Below are 20,982 nucleotides of genomic sequence, written 5' to 3' on the forward strand. Positions count from 1 at the left end.
TATATGCTCACTAGTGACTGACTTCAAGATACATGTCCTGGAGTTCTAGTGAGAAGCAGTGAACAGTGCAGTTCAACCAGGTCTGTCGGGAGATATCAACTCACTGAAGACATTGGTGAATGGTTGCTCAATTTTGTGGATTGGTTGAAGTTAGACATTAACACCAATGGATGCCGGCCAGCTCAATGGTCTAGAGATTAAGCGCTCGCGAGTGAGACTGATAGATCCTGGGTTCGAATTTCGTGAGGCGGGATCGTGGATACGCACTGACACTGAGGAGTCCCATAATAGGACGAAACGGCCGTCCAGTGCTTCCAGGTTTCCCATGGTGGTCTAGCTTCAATTGACTCATGATCTCAACTACATAAAATTACTAAAATCTCCACAAAACCCCCTTCTGATATTTCTGAATAACTCTATTTTATATTGTGGTAAACTGTTTACTTGACTGATATAGAGAACATTAAGCCTAGTTTAAAATTTATACAATCAGATGTCATACATAATGAAAGTTAATCACAATTATCTAATATGAACATTCAGTAAGGATATTTGTCTATTTATCATATGATCCAGTGATAACGATAGATAATAAATACAAATGCAGAATTTACATTATTTAGTTAATTTAATGAATAACTACAAATCTGTGTACATGGATTTATTTGTATTATAAAGGTGAAGGGCAGAGATTATGGCCAATAATTAACTAGGAACATAGCCTATAGATGTACATATACGCACATACACACACACACACTTCAAGTTTGCATTTATGTTTTGATAATGAATTTGTGTGTTGAAAAACACGCAGAATTAACCGGCTAAGCAAAACTGTTTTCTGTACTCATATTTAATTATTCTATTCAAAGCTAACAGTACAAATTATAAGTCAGTCAGTCAGTCAGCTACAACGTAGGACCAGGCACATATATGCATCGGTCCAAGTTGACATACCTCGTTAGCACAACAAGAGATGAACACCGGATTCATAGAAGTAGTTAATTTAGTGGTGGTGGTAGTATGTAAAAGATAGGTTCTATATACGGATATAGTATAGGAAGGAAAAAAGTTATGAAGCAATTTCAATCTCAAGGTTTAAGGGAAGATAAAGAGTGTATACACCTACGCCATTGTGATCGATTCTAAGCCATGCCACACAGAGTCTCCAACCATTGGTTATGATAGTCACGCGGACCCCAACCAAGTAGTCTGCATCTGCCAACATGGCTCAGACTAGAAGTTAGTGACTTCAAGGACTGATGCCACGTTTTGGTTTGGCCGCCTCTAACTCTCTGCCAACCATTGACAATACTGGTCAACATAGCATAGACTTAGGACTAAATATATTTACTGATTACAGAGAAAAATTGATATAAATCTGATTACATGAAAGAAAAGAACCAAACGTGAACATTACATAAGTAGATCAACCAACAAATAAGGGGTAAAATCGAGAAAAACTCAAAATGAAATTCATTCTAAAAGTAGACTGATCTAAGAGGTTGATTTGCATCCACGATCGTGAACGCGGGAATTAAACTCGTAGGGTGTGAGACAGTTATTCACCCCAGGAAATAGATGAAAGGTTGCGCAATATCACGGATCGATTGTTAGACATTAAAACCGTTGAATCCCATATTAGGATGAAGAGGTCGTCTAATGCTTTCAGTTTTTCAATAGTGATCGAACTAAGATTAATTCGTGATTTAAGCCGTGAAAATTCTATAATAATCAATTGATCACACAGTGAATTATGTTAAATCTAAAGGTACTGCGTATTCAATCAAACCTTATTAAGCGGATAAACTGAACTCGAACCTATGATTCATGAGTTAAACATCGGCGGCCTAAACTGATATAATGGGGAGAACAGTGTGGAAGTATAACTTCTGAAACTATCATAGAAAGGATTATTATTAGTGCTTAGATTGTATAATTAGTAGACAAATCGTTACAACTCCTTAATTGTGCAGCTGTATGAACAGACAATTCAAGTATGTTAATATATGAGTTTTGAGTCATGATTTAATTGAGTACTATAAAGAACTAATCTGCTCTCTATTTAGTCTTCAGACAGGTCTTTTTGTTGGGAGGAACTCGAGGATCGGTAAGCGTTAAGGTTATGATTCTTGTTCATTGGCTAATTTGTCAATTGAAAAATACATCACCGGTCCTATTAGCTGTATTAGTGAACTAATCGATAATCGGACTAGAGAGAGGGAGACCACAGAACTGTCATTACGACCTGATCAAACGGAACACAATACAACTCAAATAATCTGTTTTTTCTCGACATAACAAAACTTTAGACAGATATATATGAAAACAATAGTCATATACGTCAAACTCACAATTAGGCTGCATCTGTGGAGATGTGGAAATTGGATTAGCAGAAACTGACTGATTCGACGTGAAATCTTTGGATGTAATCGATAGCTGAGGATAAGTATTGGATAAAAATGGATTTGTAGAGTGTAACTGACCAGGAGACATCATCACAGGAACTAGAGTTGAAGTTGATTGAGCAGAGAGAAGTAAGGGTGGATTTCTATTCGATCCAAATGGTGATGAATTAGTTGAAACATCATTGAAATCTATAACAAATAAAAATAATAACGAAATTACGAGAAAATTAAACGACCGACAATACACACATTTGTATCTTTCGAAACATGAGGGAAAGTAGAACACAGTTCTACCTGGAGATAGACATAGTCTTCCTCTAACTTAAAATTGGACACTCTAGAAAACATTACAAATCAGAGGAAAGTAATAGCCCACAAGACATAACACATATTAGGGTTAGCACAAAGTTACTGTGATAGATTGTGAATGATGGAAATATCTTAGCTTATTGGTTACCGATTACCATAGGACTGCATCTCTAAACGTAGCCTCATTGTTTTATGGATTAGGCCTCTAGGTCAAAGAGACGGAGTGGCCCGCTAAGAAAATCAGCTACTTCAATTTGAGCACCCGGACAGTGTACTAATCTACACACAAATTGAATGATAACTACTTTGTGTAGAACATACATATATTGGTGCTCATTTGTGACGTAGTTGGTTTTATGCTTTAATTTTCCCCCAATCTTTTTCTCTTGGCATCTTGATGTGGTGTGTATAGTAGATTGTATTGGTTCACATTGTGATGCTTAGACTATAGAAATGAACTTTAAAGAAAAAAGATAATATCAGAAATTCATAGGAAGTCAATTACAAATGTATTCAGTGTAGTTATGACTAAACTATCCGGTTCACAAAACAAAACACCTCTTGAATCCTTCTTTTCCTACTGAGCTATGAACATCGTTTTTATTTCAATAACATATGCATCTCTCCATTCATTAATATTTTTTTGTATTTCTAATCACTTCTTCGATGGCATTTAAATATCTTTCTTCTTTGACTGGATCGAATGTTGAAACTTATCGCTTTATTTATTTTATCAAACAGATAATAATTTCCGAATGGGGGTTTGTGGAGATTGTAATAATTTTAATAGTTAAATGCATTGGTCGATCTAAGCTAGATCACCATTGAAAACTCCTTAGCCGTGTGTAAGCACGTGTATGTATGGCACGTGGGACTCCGACCGAGGACATTCGATCTCGCGCGTGAACGCTTAACCTCTAGACAACTAGGCCGTCATTCAACGGTGTTAATGTCTAACGTCAATCGATCCATGATCTTGCGCAACCATTCATCCATTGGTCTGAGGTAGATACCTGTCTCTACTCAACATGGATTGGACTCTACTAGTTACAGCTTCTCACAAGAACTCCAGGAACTCCACCTTGAAGTCAGTCACTAGTGAGCACATGATAATTATTATCGGGATGAGGGTTTATCGAGGTCGTAATAAATTTAATAGTCGAATCCATTGATCGATCTAAGCTAGACCACCACTGAAAACCTGGAAGCATCGGATGCGCACTGCCAAGGAGTCCCATACTAGGACGAAACGGCGGTCCAATACTTCTAGGTTTTCAGTGGTGGTCTAGCTTAGATCAACTCATGAATTCAACTATTAATATAATCTTATAAATAACCAACCAAGTAGATTCTGTTCCGATGTTAATGTAGAATTCTGTCCAGTAGGCGATGACATCGTTGATGATAACCAATTCGATTTATTATATACATCAGTTGTAGATAATTCATCAAATGATAATAAATCAAGAAAATTATCATTATCCGATTTCATTGAATAATAATTTTGATTCGATTCATTCATATTCGAGTTATTTTGATGATCGGAAAATTTATGCTGTCTTGCAGTAGATACAAATGATTCTAAACGTGCACGTTCTTCTTCAATTATTCTTTGACGTTCTACAGCAGTTAATATAAATTTCTCTGATCCAGTGGAATAGTTTGATTCAAAGTCATCAGTTCTTAATGAATTATTATTATTATTATTATTGGATATGGATGGATTTGTTGTTGATTGTGATTTTGGAGATATATTGCTGGTAATTTTTCTGTGAACCAAAAGAAGATTGAAATGATAAATGAACACTATGGTTTTATTAGTAATCGTTTGTATTTAATAATTGTGAATTGATATATAAGACTGCCCCCTCAAATGTCCTGGTACGGCTGAGAGTGGGGAGAGTCCACTCTCCCTCTCCAAATGCTCTCAGATGGTCACGCGTATATAGCCTCTGTCAGGGAAATCCTACTCACTGCCTTCTTGTGACATTACTGTTGTTTACGAAATGGAGAGGAAGAAAAGCGAATGTTCGACGCTTTAACCGGGTTGATGAACACGGGAAGTTCACCTAGGGGAGTTGGAAAACCCTCATTCCAAAACAATGGTGCACATGGGCTGGCTCCAGTATCCTGAGGGAACAAATGGCGTATGAATCAATCGTTGATCATGGGACTGCATCTCCTTATGGTGCTCCACTGCTTTGTGGATCAAATCTTTAGGTCAAAGGGTCCGGGTGTAGTCCCCTAAGTAAACCACCTGCTTCAGTTTGGGCACCTGAGTAGTATCACAGCTCTCACACAAATCAAATGAGATTTGTGCGGTGCATATATATCTGGTTCCCGTTTGTACCAATATTTATGTGTTTAGATAAATTAAAATAAATAAAAATTTAAGACTGCAAATGATCACTCTCTGTTGCTAAGAGAAATCCCTTTATGAAGCATTTCCAAGAATTATAATAGTTGGATTGAGGTTATCTGGACTCAACAGCTCAATATATGATGCATTGAGTGTTTAAAGCTGTAAGAATTAGGTTCGAAATTTCAGTGTGAACATTACCACTTGAATGAAGGTAAATCCACTCGCTGAGTTCTATATAAGATGAGGCATAGATTTTGGATTCCTCTGCAAAGTCCCTACTCAGTTAGTCAGTCAGCTACAACGTAGGGCTAGGCACATATATACATCGGTCCAAGTTACCTCATTAGCACAACAAGATAAACACCAAATTCATAGAAGTAGTTACTTCAATGGTAGTAATATATAAAAGAAAGATTGTACATAAAGATATATTCAAATATGGTCGTCAGAGTAAGAGAGTTTTCAAATGGGAAAGACAAGTTCATTGTATATGAATTCAGTAGCAGCTACTAGACGAATTTGATGTGCGCATCTCACTGAATTTGCAACGTAGTAATCCCATTAGGTAAAACAATAAGCATCAAGGTGAAAAGGAGAGACTAGAAGTTCTGAACAAACCAACGAGATTTAAGATAGCGAGTCTTGGATTTTGGCACGAAATCCATTTATCCATATGGCTAAATAGCATTTTGCTATCATAACTGATGTAGGTTCCTAACCTTAACGTGCAACTGTAAATCCTAATCATGATTCCTCATACTAATTTATAACCATCTTTAAACCCTGGTAAGTAGTTGGACATTCTCAAGGTCACCTTAGCATCGCTGAGAGACCGTTCATAAATTATAGTCTGACTGATACCACTACGATCCAATAATTGAGGTTTCCTTAATGAAGAAAGATAATTACAAGCAAGCAGTGGCCAATCAAGTCCGGAAAAAAAGTAAACAGAAGTTTAAGTGCATTCAATAAACAGTCAGTCACAACGTAGAACTTCGTACGTACGTACATCAGTTCAAGTTGCCATACCACATTAGCACAGAGATGCAGTTGTCGATTCAAATCACATAGTGGTAGAAGTAATAAGAGCATAAGCAGTAATCCGAAAGATTAGGCTTTGAAGATGTTATTGAAGGAGTATAATCCAGTAAAATAAATTTGGAAAGACAAAAAGATAGAGACATGAAGAATTCGGATGATTAGAATTTGGTAGAACACAAAGAGTGGATGCACCTTCGCCATTGCAAACGATTTTGAGCCATGTCATTCAAGGTCTCTAACCATCGGTTGCTATCATCTCGCTCAATAAACAGTAATAAATAGCCATTACAAAATATATCTTATGCAGTGTGAATGTGCTCTTAATTTCTGAATTTGCGCAATGATTTTATGAAATATGTATCTTGTTGACTTAGTTATTGGAAGACAATACTTTTATACAAGCATAATACTTGGCTTTCAACATTGAAAAATGTAGTGGTCAACTACTCACTATGTATCGAATTCGGGATGTTCACTTATGATGAAAAACGTTTTACCATTGATACCCTGGAGACGACATGCTATAAAATTTGAAAGCTCATAGTTTGCGTTTATGTTGCATTGTAAAAAACTTTTATTAAACACATAAATATTGGTACAAACGGGAACCAGATATATATGCGCCGCACAAATCTCATTTGATTTGTGTAAGAGCTGTGATACTGCCCAGGTGCCCAAACCGAAACAGGTGGTTTTCTTAGGGGACCACACCCGCAGTCTCCGACCTGAAGATCTGGTCCACAAGGTAGTGGAGCATCGTAAGGAGATGCAGTCCCATGGTAGCCGGTGACCAACGATTGATTCATACGCCATTTGTTCCCTCAGGATACTGGAGCCAGCCCATGTGCACCACTGTTTTGGAATGAGGGTTTTCCAACTCCCCTAGGTGAACTTTTTGTGTCCACCAACCCGGTTAAAGCGCTGGACATTCGCTTTCGACCTCTCAAACAAATAAATATTAGTAGGGGAATCACGCATATTGGAAAAGTAGTATCCAAAAGTAGTCTTGGTGTTAGGGACGAAAATTACCTCATATAAATGATGAAAAATCTACTTGTATATACACACTTATTGATCACTGAGTAATTATTGTTTATTTGAACATATAAATATTGGTACAAAGGGGTACCAGATATATATGCGCCACACAAATCTCGTTTGATTTGTGTGAGGGCTGTGATACTGCCCGGGTACCCAAACCGAAGCAGTAACCAACGTCATAATTGTTTGATGCTGATCGAGTTTGGTCGATTAGACGGTTGTGTGATTATTCAAAATTAATATCTCAGATCTGGGTCCTACCAAGGACGATGATGATATGATGTGTACAAAGAATAAGGGAAGTATTTTACTAAATATGTCTTACCGAATACATAGTTTACATAATCCAACAGCATATCAAATGAATGGTATATTGTGAGAAAAATTTATTAAAGTAAACACTTACTTTTCAGCTTGTTTATGACCTTCCAAGTATGTTAAATGTTCTTCAAGGGCTTCCAAAACTGATGGAGGGACCTGTTGATTAACACAATACATTTCAGTCAGTCAGATACAACGTAGGACCAGGCACATATATGTACATATATACATTTCAAACGATTAGAATATACATTTTAAACAAAATGTTAAACTGGACAAATTAGAAGGAAAAAATATGTGAATTGTATTATTTTGGACAATAAATCCATATTCTCAGGGTAGGTTTAATGTGAGAATAAATTGGTTTTGAACACACTAAAGGGGGGTTTGAATCCACATATGATATCTAAGGCTTCAATAAACCCTAGTATTTTCTCCTGGAGACTATCACACGATACCAAACAAAGTTGATGCCGGTCTCAACTCAACGTTTAAAAATGGACGAAGATGTTGACTTGTCCAACATTGTAACTCGCTGGTTATTTTAACCATTTAAGTATGTGTATTTGATAATCGTTACATGAAAACCACAACTTCTCCTTTCAAAATATATCCACATATACATACAGATTAATAAACACAATGAGATGTAACACACTTTTTGCATGGTGTTTGGGTTTTGGTAATGGATAGACTTTGACTTTTTAAAGCTGAGATGAGCTGCAAAAAACGTCTTATTGACCGCTAATTTAAAATTTCGCTTCAACACGAGACTATTTGAGTTGCGTATGAATGATAGAGTGATATGAAGACACGTGTGATTAGCGGTTGGAGACTTTGGGAGACATGGTTCAGGGTTATTTACGATATCACAGATGCATTCACTTTTTATCTTCCTCTGGATCTTGAATTCTAGTACACCTTAGTACGTACCTTCCCATTCTGTCTTTTCGAACTATATTCTAGATATTCAATTGTTTTCTTTATCATTACTAAAACATTATTTTGATCTCTTTTTTAATTTGTCTTGACGTGGCTCATACGATAAGGCAACTTGAACCAACGCATATCTGCCCCTAGTTCTACGTTAATAGTGCCTGACGGACTGACATGAAGATAAAAAAAAACAATGTGGAATTTGGTAATTGGAATAATGAACTCTCTTTCAGGAAGAATCATTCTTTAATTTCTTTCAGGACAAGAATGATACCAAAATAACTGAAATGAGGAAGTTATAATTTTGTTTAAGCATTTTTCGTCTAACAATATTGCAGTTATCATATCACCGTATTTAGCTACTACTAAAATTGATAGTAGTATAAAAATAAATCACACAATAACTAAGTAGATACTATTCGAGGGCAAGTGTGGCGGTTATGATCAAGCGCTAATTAACTTGTTTATTCTACATTACAAAAAATATTTCATTCACACTTACTGGCTTGAAAGGGTTATTTTCTGAATCAATTGATAAGGGTGTACCTCCAGGTTCAGCAGACTGAAGCAAAAAAAAGATCGAATAAGTTTATATCGATTTACAGTATTTTAATAAGAGGAAAGTATTCATGTGAACAACTGTAAAAATATAGAGTAGGAAATTTCATTAAAGTGACAAAGAGTTTCCTTGATTCCACTGCTAGTCACTATCCATCTTTGCTTACAATACTTGTGAATTAAGGCTTTATCGAGGCAATACGCACATATGCCAATTAGAGACTGACCAGTTGCAGTCCTAACACATCGATAGGAAGATTCAAACAAACAATACTAAATGAATTTAAACTTCACCCCATTACACAAGCAAGTGGATATAAGAACTCAGTGGCCGAGTGGATAACGTGATGGCGTTTGAAGTGAAAGGTACTGGGTTCGAGTGCCAGAGCGAACATCAACTCTGAGATGCAGGTACATCCAGCTAACGAGTCCCAAATAGGACGAAACGCACGTCCTGGGTTCCACTGCTAGTCACTATCCATCTTTACTTACAATGCTTGTAATATTTGTTGTAGTACAACAAAACAGGAACAAGAGAATGGTATAATTAGTAGATAACTGTATAGTTGTAGTTCTATATTAACCTTATAGTAAGCTTTCAGTGAACCTATTAACTGTTGTTATACATTTCAATATCCCTTAATCATTGCCAATCAATTAAGTACCATTTGCTCTACCCTCTATCACTTATAGTATGATTGTATGCTAAAGTATGACTTCCTATTAAGTGGTATACTGTGTGGTTAGGCATTTCAAGTAAACTATTGTATGAGTTTCGAGTAATGATCGAATTGAGTACAATAAAGAACTAATCTGCTTTCTCCGCATCTACATTTGATTAACTATTGAATAAGAAGTAACTCAAAGATCGATAAGCGTTGATTAGTCAGTGTGTCAATCGGTAAATAGATCTTATTTTCATAGTTGAGATCATGAGTCAATTGAAGCAAGACCACCATGAAAAACCTGGAAGAACTGGACGGCCGTTTCGTCCTATTATGGGACTCACTATCATATGCTCACTAGTGACTGACTTCAAGAGATATTTCCTTGAGTTCTAGTGGGAAGCAGTGACCAGTGGAGTTCTACCAAGTCTGTTGTAGAGATATCAATTCACTGAATACAATTGGTGAACAGTTGCTCAAACATCGTGGATTGGTTGGAGTTAGACATTAACACCGTTGGATGCCGGCTCAGTGGTCTATCACTTAAGTGCTCTGGCGCGAGACTGGTAGGTCCTGGATTCGAATCTCGCGAGGAGAGGTCGTGGATGCGCACTGCTGAGGAGTCCTACAATAGGACGAAACGGCCATCTAGTGCTTCCAGGTTTTCCATGGTTGGTCTAGCTTTAATTGACTCATGATTTCAACTATGAAAATACTAAATTCTCCACAAAACCCCTTCTGATCTAAAAATAGATCTTAAACGAAAATTTGATTGGTGAATAATCTAACAGCACATGATATTGATCAAAATCTCAAATTAGCGATCACAAGACACTTATCATCCAAAATAAAATGAAATACACACAAAAAAACAACAATGAATTACCTCAGCAACTTTTACAAATGTATTCATAGATTCCATACGTTTAAGAAAATTCTTATATATCTCTAATGATACCCGACAATCTCGTTTGGACATAGTGAAATATCGACCTGTGTGCAGAATTAATTAAATAATATGGATAGAGGGGGGTGATGATTTTTTTTTACACACAAACAAAATTAGAATATCATTATTCAATAGAAAAATATAGTCAAGGCTTGGGGAACGGCAGTATCATGTTTTTTTTATAGAAAACGTATACGTAATGAAGCAAGATAAGTATTGTTTAGACTAATCCAGGAATGATAATGACATTAATGATTGAATGTTATGCTGAAAATTCCTTGTGTACAGTGATGTTAAGACTGTCATCAGGTATTTACTTAGGATTCGTCTTATTGATTATTAATTATCAGAAGGGGTTTTGTGGAGACTTCAGGATTTTCATAGTTGAAAGCGTGAGTCAATCGAAGGTAGACCACCAGGGAAAACCTGGAAGCATTGGACGGCCGCAGAGGCTGTTCTGGACTTAACTGGCTGGGCTAGGCAGAAGCAGGACCGATAAGCACTCTGGACTGATCGTACCGTTTTCGTGTGTCACTGTTCCAATCGATAATTCGCTGCTCTCTGATTGGCGGTCTTATCACGTCATACACTAACAGGGCATCCACTCAGCCACAAGTTATAACAGAATCCACATCTGAATTATGTTCATTCTTTTCAATGGATATTGCCAACTATCACGATGTCTTTGATTGTATTTTTTTGTAACTCGTGCCGTGAAAGATCGTAAACTTTTCATAAATACACCTACATAGACTATGCTATTAATAGACATAATGATGTGTTAAAACAAACAAACGAAATAGGTAACTTGCTTAAATATCTAAATATTCAAGCAGGTTGCCTTCAGACATCTACTGAAACAAACTGACCAGTAAAATCAGTCAAAACAACAAACAAGCAAGCAAACGATATAAGTTAATTAATGAAATCTGGTTATTAAACACTGTGGACAATTTTCACCTATGAAATTAACTTGATTTCTTTACTATTCTACCAATATAAGTCTGTCATGTTGTTCTCTATTCATAAACTTTCAATCAATTCAGCTTAACATTAGTACAAAATTTGTTTGAACTATGATGATTTCGTTAAATTGTACTTTTTTGTCGGTTATTTATTGATCTTTCTGTTTCACACTTATTCATAGTACTATCATTTCATTATGTATGGTGCAGTATTTAGTGATTTGATTCTGTTGTACCAAAAATATTACTGCTTTTCATGAATAAATAGATAAATAAAAGTGATCACATGTGAGACTGAAAGTCTTGGGTTCGATTCCAGAGTGCAAGGCTGTGGATGTGCTGACTAACATTATTATTATTATTTATTTAAACAAATAAATATTGGTACAAGAAGGCACCAGATACATATGCGCCACACAAATCAAATGAGATTTGTGTGAGAGCTGTGATACTGCCCGAGTGCCCAAACCGAAGCAGGTGGTTTTATTAGGGGACCACACCCCAATCCTTCGACCTAAAGGTCTGATCCAAAAGGCAGTGGAGCATCTTAAGGAGATGCAGTCCCATGGTAGCCGGTGACCAACGATTGATTCATACGCCATTTGTTCCCTCAGGATGCTGGAGCCCATGTGCACCATTAGTTTGGAATAAGGGATTCCCAGCCCCCCTATGTGGACCCTCCGTGTCCACCAACCCGGTTAAAGCGCCGGACATTCGCTTTTCTACCTCTCAATTTCATAAACAACAGCTTCCCTGACAGAGGCTATATACTCGTGGCCATGTGAGAGCATTTCGAGAGGGAGAGAGGACTCTTCCCACTCTCGGCCGTACCAGAGCATTCGGGGGCTCATACTAGGATGAAATGGCCGTTTAATGCTTTTAGATTTTCAATGGTGATCTATGTTGATCGATTCATAGTTTCAATAAAACCAAAAGTGTTCATATAGAATATATAAGGGAATGCATAAATATATATATGTATGCCAAGTAAGCTAGTGAGGGAATTCCTATAGGGATTGGTTGATTGAAGAAAAAGAATATCCATGAATTTGTCTGAATCATTTGTGTGGTAACACAAAAAACTGTAGATACTGTTATATCTAGAACCTTGATTCTTACTATGCCGCGTACTACTACACTACTTGAACGATAGAACCCGCAACGTCGCAAGAGAGAAAACAGAAGACTAGTAAGTAGGAACTTTTATTCCCCAAAACAGTGTCAAAATATAGTACAGAAATGTATTTATAGTTATTGACTGAATGTAGATCATCATTCCGGTCAACCAATAGGCACATAGGGGTCATTACTATCCATCCAATGGGGAAGCTACACGTCGACATTCTAGAATATTCCCCTAGCAGTGATTGGATGGAATGTCTGCGGCTCTTTCTGGGCTTCTTAAGGCTTCCTAGAGTTTACCAACGAGCCATCCTTACACCTCCCCCCTTTGAAGTCTGTGACGTATGAATTTCCTTTTGGATATACTTGAAACATTGTTGTTGTTCTCCTTTTTCTGTTCATCACCCTTATCGGTTGTGAGCTTTCACTCCTAAGTTTTTCCAGTCGTTGGTTGCGGCCTCCTTTCGGGCTTTTCTCCACCAGCATGTGGAACGGTACTTGTGTATCTACTGTTACTGTTATATGATCCTTTCTAATCTGATTAATATGTCTGATACACTTTCCGTCCCTTCCACGGACTAAATAAAGTACCTTCCCGATACGCTGTTCTATGACACCTGGTTCCCATTTCCGACCGCCTTGATACCACTTTACAAGTACTTTCTCACCTACCTTCAAGCTGCGGTCGCTCGTCTGATATTCGTGTACAGGTTTTCTCGTTTTCTTGGGTGGAAATATTTTGTCAAATATCGCTGGGTTTTTTGCCTGAACTTTCGCTTCAGCTTCTACTGCGGCAACCAGTACGTCTTCTTCATGTTTTGCCTGGGAACCAATCAGCCTTGAGGGTGCATCAGATCTCACAACTCTATATTCATTATTGAGTTTAATTGCCAAAGAAACTATTTTGATCATCAATAAAATGTATGACATTAAAGTACAATACATTTATCATCAGTCACATAATTGGGGCAGTGACTCAATCATAAAAGTACCTGATTTTCAATCACACTAAATGACAGGTTTAAATCTTACTATACATATATCAATTTGATCAATCAGGCAGTATTGTGGTGTACACTATTTATGTCTGTCGATAGGAGTAGCATGTAGCACTGATCCAAAATGGAATATCTGTCAAAAGAAGACTGGAAATCCATGGGATAAGGCGAGGTGTGCACTTTTAGGATTGACCTTTTCTAACCTCACCCTTCCTTATAGGAAGGCAGCATTACTGTTATGCTGGTTGTCTGAAGGAAACACCTGACTGTCGTCATACCTCTGTACAGTCAGCAGTATAACTTCGCTTAAACCGAAGTAGATGAAGCGAGATTCTAAACTAAGACCTATTCTTTGAAATTCGAGCACTTTGATCACTAGGAAAAAGATATAACAATGGAGAAGAAAAAATCCTAATTATGCTCTTCCATCTGTTGAAATAAAACAATCACTTAAACAAGAAAGAAAAAAATTAAAACAAACAATAAAAACTTACCAATTAGATTAATCATACCCTCATTATACACAGCGTATAAACGAATTAAATCCCGATAAAGAGATAAATGAGCAACTCGAAGAAGTGAATTTGACAATTCATTGAGCGTAGCCTAAAAGATGATTATGAAGTAATAATAATAATAATGAGAATGGGTTTTGTGAAGATTTAGTATTTTCATCGTTGAAGGTGTGAGCCAATTGAAGCTAAACCACCAGGGAAAACCTGGAAGCACTGGACGTCCAATGCTTCCAGGTTTTCCCTGGTGGTCTAGCTTCAATTGACTCACGCCTTCAACTATGAAAATAATGAGAAGACTTAAAATTCAGAATATATACTACATATATATGACTATGTAATAGAAATATCAGAGATAGTTTGTACTTACATCGAACATGAGTAGAGCATCTAATTGTTTCTCAATAACTGGTAAAGTTTTCATTAGCTATTAAGATTCAATAAAGAAAAGATAAGAAAAACAAAGTGAGTAGTAACATTGAAATTTACGTAAAAATTATATTTGAAATAATCTTGACGATTGAAACTTGAATAATTCCAATGTTTCGTTCAGCTAACTCGGAAGAAGTCCAGACGAGTTAACTGGACGAAACGTTGGAATTATTTAAAATTCAATCGTTGAGATTACTTCAAATATAATGGCTTCTCTATAATCGGCTAGCGTTTTTTAGCGAGTTGGTTTTCTACGGGATGGGGTACTTAACCACATACCCAACCCTCCTCCTTTACCCGGGCTTGGGAGAGGCAGTAGCCCTCCGGGAGGAGCTACAGGCGGAGAAGAGGAAGAACAAAGAACACATTACGTCGAGAAACGAAGACAGACATGAGAAAAATGAAAAAAAACTGGGTAGAACTAAAAAGGAAGGCCCAGGACAGAGTGGGTTGGAGAAAGCTAGTCGTTGGTCTATGCTCCATTGGGAGTAACAGGCGTAATTAAGTAAGTCTATACTCGGCGCAACTTACATACGTAGTCAGTCAATAATTAAAATGGAGAAATTTCCAACTACTGCCCTCAATATACTACTATTGTAGTGAACAATAACTTAAATACGATAAACCAATTTATTGTTTTGTGTAGAATCATGCAGTGCCTTCGTAAAATATGAAAATCATACATTAAATACAATATTTGCATATCTTTCTTGAGTTATCCTTTACATACTTCATGATTCTTTCAAATCTGTTGTTATTTCGATCTCCATCTGTTTTCCTACATGTTCTCTTCAAATCGCCCCCAAATGTCCTGGTACGGCCGAGAGTGGGGAGAGTCCGCTCTCCCTCTCCAAATGCTCTCACACGGCCACGCGCATATAGTCTCTGCCAGGGAAGTCCTACCCACTGCCTTCTCGTGACGGGGGTGTTATTTACGAAATTGAGAGGACGAGGCTTTAACCGGGCTGGTGGACACGGAGGGTACACCTACGGGAGTTGGAAAACCTTCATTCCAAACCAATGGTGTACATGGGCTCCAGTATCCTGATGGAACGAATAGCGTATGAACCTGTTGTTGGTCACCGGCTACCATGAGACTGTATCTCTTCACGATGTTCCACTGTCTTGTGGATAAGATTTTTAGGTCAAAGGCTCCGGATGTGGCCCCCTAAGAAAACCACCTGCTTCATTTTGGGCACCTGGGCAGTATTACAGCCCTCACACAAATCAAATGAGACTTGTGCGGCGCATATGTATCTGGTGCTTCCTTGTACCAATATTTATGTGTTCAAATAAATAAATAATAAATAACTCTTTAAATTCAATCTTTTGTTAGCAGGCATTCTTCTCCCCGATTAGTGCTACATACTAGTTATATCTGTCCACATAAGGGGCGTACACCACACTATTATCATTTATTTACACACAGTAGATGTTAAATAACTACAACCAATGTAAATATGCAATGATTTGTCGCTTTGAGTTTTATACTACAATTTAACTATATCGACTGTCTTGATAATCCAGAAGGAGACGAGATACATTACAGAAGTAGGACTACTCAACAAAACTTTGTATGAGTACAACAAAATGTGAATGAGAGTAAATAGACATTTCGTAGATAGAAAAAAAGTATACTATAATGATAAATCAATCATGTTTGAGATAATACCTTTTGGATTAACGTTTGATAAGGAATTATCGAGACTATAATTTATGGAAAACCTTTGAACATTGTCATAGTAATGAGAATGGGTTTTGTGGAGATTTAGTATTTTCATAGTTGAAATCATAAGTCAATTGAAGCCAGACCACCATGGAAAACCTGGAAGCACTGGACGGCCGTGCTCTGGTGCGAGACTGGTAGGTCCTGGGTTCGAGTCTCACGAGGCGGAGTCATGGATGCGCACTGCTGAGGAGTCCCAAAATAGAACGAAACAGCCTTCCAGTGCTTCCAGGTTTTCCATGGTGGTCTAGCTTCAATCGACTCATGATTTAAACTATGAAAATATTGAAATCTCCACAAAACCCCTTTGAGCATTGCTTAATTGATCTTAAGAATATCCACCTACTTACCAGGGTTAAAATAGGGTTATAAATTAGTGTAAGGCATCATGATTAGGATCTACAGTTCGACGCTACGTTTAAGAATAAGAGTTCTCATCACGAACCTACATCAGTTGTGATAACAAAATGCTATTTAGCCATGTGGATGAATGGATTTCGTGCCAAAATCCAAGACTTGCTATCTTAAATCTGGTTGGTTTGTCCATAACTAATGGTCGTGCCGATCCGCATTCAAAACTACAGGAAAAATCTGTCTAACGATCAGAAAGTGATGTGTAAATTTTCGACTATTAAAACTAAAGAACAAAATGTTGATCGATAGATGATAACACACACACACAATGACATAATGCGGCTGAGTGATAGCTGCTAACGAGGTCATTTTATCAAACACCAGAATGATTGGAAATTAAAGACAAGATCGCTAGCCAGCAGAATTGATCTTTTATGCAATAAAATAACGTGTTTGTATATAAAAGATTAGCATAAACGAGAACATGATACAGGTGATTGATTGGAGGAAGTCAATTTGTGCGTCACTCACTCTCCAATTAATTAAGATCCGATTGTTAGGAATAATTCTTGAGTACTGGATCACTCCTCTCCAAAAATGATTTGTGATACGTCTTGTAAGTTGAACGCTATATTCAGATCCTAAGCTATTCTGATAACCCCAGGCTAGAACTATTCAGCGACTTGAACACCAGAGAGAAGATACGAGTATGAGAGAAACACTTTACTTCAAGGTTCAATCTTGTTACAGAAAATCATAGGTATTTATGGATGTTAGCCAATCCATTAACGACATATGATGATACCGACCAATAGTATCACGCCACGTTGGAACTCTAGAATGTTCCATCGTATTCTGATTGGCTGGGGCTCTTTATGAGCCTCTGGAGGCTCTGTTGGAGTTCTCCGGAAGCCGACTCAACAATTTGGAATCTTTCTGTGGTGACTGACAGTGATAAAACTGACTTGTTTCACTGTTACATTAGTTTTAATAAAAATAGAGTTCCTTTTCCATCTACAGATTTCAACTACATGATTAAAGTAAAGTTCAAGATACTTGCTTGATAAGGAATAGATTCAACTTTTTTCTCTTCCCTCTTTAAACTGAACATTTGTTATACGGTATCAATGTGAGCACTTGAAGTATTTTTGTGCTGTAACTGAAAACGTCACAGTTGATTGATCACTGGGTGTTCATCAATGTCATGCGTGTCAAGTCCTTCTTAGTGCTGATCGAATGCTATCGATCAAGTTGCAATGTGGCCACTAGTCTAGGTGGCTCAGCTATTCGGGCCGCAACCGACTTCCTGTAGGACTGAGATGTAATCACAATTGATTAGCTCAGTGGTAACGTCTCTGACTGTGAAGCTGAGTGACACGGGATCGAATCCGTCAGGGAGCACCAGTTCTCTCAAGATTACAGGTACACCTTGCTGACGAGTGCCAAGTAGCACGACACTCGGGTCCAGGGTTTCCTGTTGACCACCTCCAACCACCATCTTACCTCAGCATATGCTGTACATTTAGGTAAATGTTATGAAACCACTATTGAAGATTCTGAACTGTAAATTGAAAAGTTTTTTTTATAGGAAACTTCAACTACGAATTTCAATCGGCATTGACTTTAAGACTCGTAACGAACTTTCTTGTATTATCATTTGCAACTACTACGTTAGTGGAAAAACTAAAATTTTCGTCTGTGATGATTTTTTTTAAAACTGTATTTAACGTCGAGCTAATAACTTGTGAGTAGTGTACAGATTTTGACTACCGCAGGTATAAAATAAAATAATATAGATTAACTTATTTACCAAGTACTTATTTGGGTGTGAGTTACACTATATGTGGGAGCTTAATAGTAATATTTGGTTTCTTGAACCAAAGTAAATGAGACAGGGGTTCGAACTCGGGAGTTAGTGATTGAAAGTTGAACATTCTGAGCACTAAGCCACTGCTCCATTTATGCAAGAGTATTTTGATAAGTTCGATCTCAGATTATACCAACTATGAAGGTATAACGATTTTCACTCATTCATAACAACGTGGAATGGCATCCGAAAAGCTTTGGAAACAGCAGTGATATCTGCTAGTACGGTAAAACATAAGGTTAGGGAGAAACACTGGATCTCAGCAGCATCTACCGCACTGATGGATGCTTGAAAACTCATCCCACCTGGCTCTGAATATAACGAAGAGCGGAGTCAGCTTAAGCGTAGGCTAATAAGAAGCCTAAGCAATGATCGTGAACAGTGGTGGGTAGCGAAAGCAAGAGAGATGGAAAAGGCAGCGGCAATAGGTAACAGCAGACAACTATTCAGACTTGTTAAAGAAACCGGCATTAGGAACCCAACTATCAACGGAACTATCTCGGAAAAAGATGGACATACCATTCTCAATCCAGAAGATTGGATCGATGGACAGAACACTTTAGGGATCAGTTCAACTGACTTTCAGCCACACTTCGGTTTCCCACGATCCCCAGTCGTGAAGACGCTGACAAAATGCAGAGTCTTCTGACCACTCTAAGCAACTATACAGGCATGCTCGGGATGCGATTCTCCCGCTCGAAATGCAAAGTGTTACTTCAGGATTAGGTTGCATCGACACCTGACCTAATGATAGGGAGTGAAGTAGTTGAACGTGTTGACCGCTTCACTTATCTTGGGAGTCTCATCAGCCCTTGTGGTCTGGTATGTGACGAAATCTCAGCACGGATACAGAAGGCTCGTCTAGCTTTCGTCAACTTGCGTCATTTATGGAGTAGGCGAGATGTCCGTCTAGTAATAAAAGGACGGGTTTACTGTGCAGCAGTTCGTTCCGTTCTACTTTATGGCAGTGAAACATGGCCGATAAGAGTAGAGGATATTTGTAGGCTGCTAGTATTCGATCATAGGTGTCTTCGAAGCATTGCTCGCATATCCTGGGACCACCGAGTAGGTAATGCAGTTGTTAGGAAACGGGTACTAGGTAAAGATGGCAAATCGATTGATGAAGTAGTGAAACTTTATCAGTTGAGGTGACTGGGACACGTGTTACGTATGCCCAACCACTGATTGCCCCGACGTGCAATGTCTGATGACGTAAGAGAAGGTTGAAAGAAAGCTAGGGGCGGCCAAACCAAAACGTGGCACAAATCCATGAAGTCACTGACAAGTGGACTGAGACATGTTGGTAGGTGTAGACTACCTGGTTGGAATCTGCGAGATGATAGCAATCGATGGTTAGAGACCTTGAATGACATGGCTCAAAATCGTTTGTGATGGCGTAGGTGCATCCACTCTTTGTGTTCTGCCAAATACTAAACTTCTAAATTCTTCATGTTACTATCCTTTTTCTCTTTCCAAATTTATCTCACTGTATTACACTCCTTGAATGAGATCTTCGAACCCTAATCTTTCACATAATGCTTATACTCTTACTACTTCTACCACTATGGGATTTGAATCGACAACTGCATCTCTGTGATAATGTGGTATGGCAACTCGAACTGATGTACGTACGTAGGAAGTTGTACGTTGTGACTGACTGACTGATAGCAATTAACATTTTAACAATAGAGTTTTTTCCCCTGTAGTTACTATTATTGAGTATGGAATTTATGGTTTTGTATTGATAGACATTAGGAACATAATAGGATTCAAGTAATTTATTTGTTAACATACATATAGATTGTTTCTAAATCAATAGTCTGTTAACTTTTTCATCATTAGTTTGACCTTTATAAATTTAGACCTTTTGTAATGTAACATAATCAAAATACACCTCCGTGTGTCTGTTAAAGAAACAGATTGGACATGCTTTTAATGCGATAAAATCTATTAGGAGTCACGTTTACATTAATGGAAACGTTTGAACATTATTTGATTAAATCTGACTGATTTTTCCTGTACGAAATGTTAGCAGTAATTTTATCATTAGTATGGTGGATTTGTGGAGATGACCGTTTTGTTCTTGCATGAAACTTCCTATAGTAGTGGAGGTCCGCGACCCCGAACTCAAGAAGCGAAGCTAAGAGTTTAACCTTCGAGAGCGAACGCTTAACCTCTAAACCACTGAACCGGCATCCAATGGTTCTAATGTCTAACTCTAATTAGTTCAAGATATTGCGAAACCCTCGTCTATTACCTGTGGTGGATAACTGTTTCACATCCGAAATGGATCGGAATCCACTAGTCATAGCTTCTTACTAGAACTACAGGAGTTACATCCTGGAGGAGTCCTATGCCAGCAAGAAATGGCCATTTGATGCTTCTACGTTTTCAATAGTGATCTGACTAAGATCAA

The 20,982-nt window shown here is 37.7% G+C and overlaps 1 protein-coding gene across 1 annotated transcript in view; it reads right to left on the reverse strand.

Annotated features, from left to right (window-relative positions):
* Positions 1 to 20,982, reverse strand: part of Smp_152550 (phosphatidylinositol-binding clathrin assembly protein, putative) — a gene marked incomplete at its 3' end in the record, with an annotated part of 48,346 nt that overhangs the window by 6,978 nt on the left and 20,386 nt on the right. The window contains exons 6-12 of the mRNA XM_018790976.1: positions 14,558 to 14,614; positions 14,170 to 14,281; positions 10,528 to 10,634; positions 8,921 to 8,980; positions 7,568 to 7,638; positions 4,059 to 4,486; positions 2,355 to 2,597 (exon numbers count right to left, since the gene is read on the reverse strand). Of these exons, the coding sequence (XP_018647361.1) occupies positions 2,355 to 2,597; positions 4,059 to 4,486; positions 7,568 to 7,638; positions 8,921 to 8,980; positions 10,528 to 10,634; positions 14,170 to 14,281; positions 14,558 to 14,614 (1,078 nt within the window). The remainder of the gene's footprint in view (positions 1 to 2,354; positions 2,598 to 4,058; positions 4,487 to 7,567; positions 7,639 to 8,920; positions 8,981 to 10,527; positions 10,635 to 14,169; positions 14,282 to 14,557; positions 14,615 to 20,982) is intronic.

The sequence above is a fragment of the Schistosoma mansoni genome, assembly GCF_000237925.1.
Source record: "Schistosoma mansoni, WGS project CABG00000000 data, supercontig 0243, strain Puerto Rico, whole genome shotgun sequence".
Classification (NCBI taxonomy): domain Eukaryota; kingdom Metazoa; phylum Platyhelminthes; class Trematoda; order Strigeidida; family Schistosomatidae; genus Schistosoma; species Schistosoma mansoni.